The sequence below is a fragment of the Epinephelus fuscoguttatus genome, linkage group LG7 (genome assembly GCF_011397635.1).
Source record: "Epinephelus fuscoguttatus linkage group LG7, E.fuscoguttatus.final_Chr_v1".
Classification (NCBI taxonomy): Eukaryota; Metazoa; Chordata; class Actinopteri; order Perciformes; family Serranidae; genus Epinephelus; species Epinephelus fuscoguttatus.
In genome coordinates this window covers 32,163,068-32,169,021 of record NC_064758.1, presented here as the reverse complement: position 1 = coordinate 32,169,021, position 5,954 = coordinate 32,163,068, and the positions used below count along the sequence as shown (strand labels likewise).

Sequence of the window (5,954 nt, the reverse complement as noted above, 5' to 3'; positions counted from 1 at the left end):
ATTTAGTTTTCAGCATGTTAACTGGGCAATATTCAGCTGAGCTCCAGATCCACGAACTTACATATAGGATAGCTTTGTGATGCTGTGTTGCTGCCTGAGACAGTCTGTCCATGTCCCTCAGCCTCTGGATGTCTCCTCCTTGGCTGCGCAGTTTCGAGGCCAGTTGAGATGTGGACCCTGCTGGTCTCTGTCCGCGGTGCTGAACCCCCCTCCTCATGTCAGATTGGTATCTGCCGGGTCGAGTCGGGACTTCACTTGTTGCACACAGCTGTGATAAGAAGACTGAGCATCGGTGCCAAAGCTTAGGCTACTATGTGTCTTATTCATACATCACATTACATTACACACAGCTTTTTATTTGGGTCTGCTGTGCGCATGCGAGGAGGCGAGCTGAGGACTTGCTTAAACAGATGACGGTGTGGAGAGCATCGATCGCTCTCAACACACACAGCAGGATATGCGCCTCTTTTTTTTATTCATTTTTTTTTTTACATAAACAAGACATCTGAAGCTGCCGACACAGATTTCCTGGTTTTATCTCCCCACACGCCTCTCCTGCTACTACGTCTCACGCAACAGGCTCCAACACCAATGTGGAGTCTACGCTGAGGAAGACTACCACCTGTAACTGTGCCTGTCTGCTCCCACACTTTCACGCCGACGCCGAGGATGAAGAAGCAAAACGTCCGGACCCTGTCGCTCATCCTCTGCATGTTCTCCTACTTGCTGGTCGGCGCCGCGGTGTTTGACGCGCTGGAGTCCGAGACGGAGAGCTCCCGCAGGCGCATCTTGGAGCAGAAGCGCAGCGAGATGAAGAAGAAGTACCGCTTCTCCGAGGACGACTACCGCGAAATCGAGCGAGTGGTGCTGCAAGCTGAGCCCCATCGCGCCGGGAGACAGTGGAAATTTGCTGGCTCTTTCTACTTTGCCATCACAGTCATCACCACCATTGGTAAGTTGATGCAATGCTTCTATCTTTAGAGATTCTGGATGATTAACTCTGCTGCTATTTACAGAGGAGCATTTTATTTACTGCTTCATCATTTGACTGCAGACTAATTAAAATAAAAATACAACTGATCCCTGCTGTGTTGCTACACTACAGCCACCTCTCATTTCCCTCTCTCTGCATTAAGGTTATGGACATGCAGCACCAGGCACAGACGCAGGAAAGGTCTTCTGCATGTTCTATGCTGTGCTGGGAATCCCTCTCACCCTGGTCATGTTCCAGAGCCTGGGTGAAAGGATGAACACATTTGTGCGCTATCTCCTACACAAAGCGAAGCAGTGTCTGGGCTGTCGACACACTGAGGTGTCCATGGAGAACATGGTCCTGGTGGGCTTCCTGTCCTGCATTGGGACACTGTGCGTCGGGGCCACAGCCTTCGCTCACTTCGAGGGATGGAGCTTCTTCCATGCATACTACTACTGCTTCATCACGCTCACCACCATCGGCTTCGGGGACTTTGTGGCCCTGCAGAAAAAGGAGGACCTCCAGGAGAAAACGCCCTACGTGGCGTTCAGCTTCATGTATATCCTGGTGGGGCTGACCGTCATCGGGGCCTTCCTGAACCTGGTGGTGCTTCGCTTCCTCACCATGAACACTGAGGATGAGAGGAGGGATGCTCAAGAGAGGGCGTCACTGAAGAGGGACAGAGGCCTTTTGGATGGGACTGTGGGCCTCCATGGTGTGGGGGACCAGAACAGAGGCAGCCACAGGGACAGGAACAGGAGCAACACGGTGCACAGTCGCAGCCACAGTACGCTCTTCCTCCCGATGGAGGAAGGAACCAGCCGCACCAACCTCATCGCTTCCCCGGCGGAGGATCAGGAGAGACGAGAAAGCCCCTGCAGACACAGGCTGCATTTTCAGATCAAGGCGGGCAGACGCAGGCCGAACTCAAGCCTCAGCTCCCTCTGCTCCTGTGTGTGCTACCGTCTGGGGATCTGTGATAGCCCTCTTATGTCCCACAGTGAACACCACGGCTGCCATATCAACTCTGTATACTACAACTCAGTCTCCTATAGGATCCAGAGCTGCTCACCGGGTTCCAGGGACAACACTGGACTCTCCTCCCCGGGAAGCACGCTCTCTCCCGGGCACAGCTTCCGGGAATTCCCTCGGTCGAGGAGAAAGTCAGTGTAAGGAGCAATATAGTGAAGGAGAGTGTTTGCACAGACTGTAGACGGTATTTTCAGTGACACTGTATTTTGTGTTACACCTTTTTTGTGCATGTCAGAAGACACTGATTCTGCTAAACGAATAAGTTGTCTGTTGTGGCTATTGAAGATCATTTTATTTGTTAAAGGTCCAGTGTGTAGGATTTAGGGGGATATACTGGCAGACATGGAATATGATAAGTATGTTTCCTTTAGTGTATAATCACCTGAAAATATGAATTAACGTGCTTTTGTTACCTTAGAATGAGCTGTTTACATCTACATAGGCTGTGTAGACCATCATCCATCTTTTGCCATGTTTCTACAGTAGCCTAGAATGCACAAACCAAACACTGGCTCTAGACAGGGACATTAGCGTTTATTGCATTTTCACATTTTTTGCATCAGCGGCTGTGGTTAGCAGCACCTCCGCAACGAGTGTTGAAAAAACACTAACTTTTTTTAATTTTTGGTTTGTTTCTTTTTGGGACACCGTGTCAAGTTCTGCCTGTTACATGCATTGTCTTCCTTCGAAATACACTTCCGTTATCACAAAAAATGTAACATTTACTAGTCTCTGTCAAAATAAATGCACTACGTCAGTACAGCGCAAATTAACTTTTTTTTCCTTCAACAAACACGTGGTTAGGTTTAGGCAACAAAAACACGTGGTTAGGTTTAGGCAATGAAAACACGTGGTTGGATTTAGGCAACAAAAACACGTGGTTAGGTTTAGGCAACGAAAACACATGGTTGGGTTTAGGCAACAAAAACATGTGGTTAGGTTTAGGCAACGAAAACACATGGTTGAGTGTAGGCAACAAAAACACGTGGTTAGGTTTAGGCAACGAAAACACATGGTTGGGTTTAGGCAACAAAAACACGTGGTTAGGTTTAGGCAACGAAAACACATGGTTAGGTTTAGGCAACGAAAACATGTGGTTAGGTTTAGGCAACAAAAATATGTGGTTGGGTGTAGGCAACAAAAACACATTGTTAGGTGTAGGCAACAATAACGTAGTTAGGTTTAGGCAACGAAAACACATGGTTAGGTTTAGGCAACAAAAACATGGTATGGTTTAGGCAACAAAAGCATGTGGTTGGGTTTAGGCAACAAAAACACGTGGTCAGGTTTAGGCAACAAAAACACGTGATTTGATTTAGGAAAAAAAAAACAGGGTTTGGCTTTATAATCTTACAGGACGCGAACACCGCTCTCACAGATGAAAGTCGCCGCCTTAACTTGCATTCTTGTCTCGCTGCGTTTCCCCATGATGCCACTTAGCGCTGTTAAACTATGACAGCAACCAGCCATGTATAATGCCAACATTAAAGGACGGCTTCTTTCGTCGGTGTCCGACACCGCTAGTCACTGCCCAAGCGCCTGATTTGACGACTGAGACGGGGTTGTTTAAGACGGGGTTGTTTACAATGACTCAGTCCATTTGTTTTGGAGAGGAGGAGAAAAGCCTCCTGAACAATGAACGCTGACAGAATTCTAACCGGGAGAGGTTTCAGCTGGTTGCAATCTGCCATCCTCACCACTAGATGCCACTCAATCCCCCTAAATCTTACCCACTGGAGATTTAAGCAAGGATGAAATTTCTTATCCTTTTTTACCACAACATTATTTCTGTTATTGATTCTGCTGTGTTCCTCGCATGTAAGCGAACGTGCAGTGCATGCTACAGAGAATGTATAGCACACAATGTGAATGCATGAGTGCTATGTGCAGATGTAAACAGCTGGGCTTTTAATCTATCATCATTTTAACAGAAGTATTTTGGAAATAGTGCTTATTAATGACTGTATAACTGTTCAGTGAAGGTATGTGAACGATCCTCAGTGGACTCTGCTCCTGCTTCAGACAACAACACTTTTCATGCCATAGCTAGATGATGTCATTTTCCTTTTATATCTAAAAAAAAAAAAGCCTTAAAATAACTTTCACCAAGCACATGAGAGATGTGGCTTCTTAGCTCAGTGACTTTAATAAATCCTTTTATTACCTATCACGGGGAGGGGGGTTCAGAATAACTTGGTGCATTGTTCAGCACGAATGCACTCTAATATAAAGAGATAATGATTGTAACAGGACTGATTTTCATGTAATGGATGTAGCAGACAACAGATATGTAGCAGGTTACAAGTAAACTTCCCTAAAGTCCTGGAACAATTGTCAGTTTCCAGACGGGGAGGTGTTGTTTCCATGTAGACTTGGTTTGTAGTTGGATTCGATGTCTCTTACAGTATTGTTTTATTAAACCAAAGGAAAGGGTTGAAATGTGTGACGAACTTTATTTTATCAAAGATTGTTTGAGCTTCTTTGTATGAGGTGGTTCAGCTTTTTGTGTCTGTCTGTTTGTCCTCCTCTTTTCTGTTTGTGTTTTTATCAACCAGATCTCCTTTAGATGAAAAATGACTAATGCAGTGGTAGAGGGAAATAAGTGCTGAAATGAGGTTAGCGATACTACTTTTAGATACCTTATGACAGAATTATGGTGGCTAACTGACTTACAGGAGATGATACACCCAGCATGCATTGATTTGATGATCTCAAAAGACAGGTGGATGTGTAGGTTAAAACGGGCTTACAGGGTGTCTGCAGGTCCTTAAAAATGTTATATGTTATAAAAGTCATAAAATATTGTTAAATTTGAATTTGTGACGTCTTAATTGCCACAAACATTTTATCTATTTTCATTTATCCATTTCTTTTTGTCAAAATGAGTCGAGCTCTCTGTGCCAGAATTAGCCTGGAAGCTAGTTTTCATCTGTAGCACCTGGCTTGGTGTGAGTTTGACAGCCTAAAGTCAAGAAACAAGTTTACAAACAATAATGATGTAAAGCATATAAAATACAGCAAAACTAAAACAAAGGTGCACACACACTGAACACAGACGTGGGCAGCAATTAAAGCAGAATAAATTACAGCTGAACAAAGCATAAACAGGCCGTACATCTGAACATCTTACATTACATACACATTTCAGCTTTGCACAGAAAGACATTAACAATAGTAGACAAGCAACAAGACAACAGCAGCCCTGAGGTCAAGCGACAGGGTCATTTAACTTCTTACAAGTTGTGTTTTGACAAACATTTGCCAAATGATAAGGAAACCAAACTACTGTCAATAGATTTGGACCTAATACTGTCTTTTTACTTTATACTTGCACTGGTGGCAAAATGTAGATTAACCTCACCTTAACCTTAACTCACTCCAAACACCACATTGCTACAGAAAAACCTACATCTCTACGTTTTATTACAAATGCAAAGTCACTTACTCATCACTGCATTCTTTGATTTGGTGGGTTGGACATCATTGACCACTCACAGACAACAGCACTTTTTAGTTATAAAGCAATATTGGGCAAACGTCGGGCCTACCTCTGCACCCTTCTCTATGTCAGCTCAGGTAGTTACCAGCTACGCTCCTTCAGGCTGTTGCTTTCTAATGTACCCCAGATGTAACCAGACCTGGGGAACATTCTCCTACTCTGCACCATGGACGTGGAACAATCTTCAAAAAGATCTAAAATTAAAAACAGGCATGATAAAGAAAGTGGTGACAGAGACATATGCTTGTTTTTCTTGAGTGGCCTTAAGTGTGAATAGCTGCTGTTTTATTTTGGATTTTTGTATTATATGTTGTATTGCATTTTGAATGTGTTTTGACTGGTTGCTACCTTGGCCAGGTCTCTCTTGTAAAAGAGATGTTCAGTGGGACTTCCTGCTTAAATAAGGTTAAACAAAATAATACTACTTACCTCTATACTTACCCACAGTAC

At 44.2% G+C, this 5,954-nt stretch overlaps 1 protein-coding gene across 2 annotated transcripts; it reads left to right on the top strand.

Moving 5' to 3' along the window:
* The first annotated feature begins 238 nt into the window (after positions 1 to 238).
* On the top strand, positions 239 to 4,429 carry kcnk15 (potassium channel, subfamily K, member 15). Of its 2 annotated transcripts, XR_007449728.1 has the most exons (3): positions 239 to 952; positions 1,137 to 2,917; positions 3,053 to 4,429. XR_007449728.1 is itself a non-coding variant. In XM_049582244.1 (2 exons), the coding sequence occupies exons 1-2, from the start codon at positions 670 to 672 to the stop codon at positions 2,144 to 2,146; spliced, it is 1,293 nt and encodes a 430-aa protein (XP_049438201.1). In that variant the 5' UTR covers positions 239 to 669; the 3' UTR covers positions 2,147 to 4,429. The 2 variants fall into 2 exon arrangements, 1 of the variants encoding a protein (XP_049438201.1); XM_049582244.1 differs by having other exon boundaries at positions 1,137 to 4,429.
* Positions 4,430 to 5,954: the final 1,525 nt, after the last annotated feature.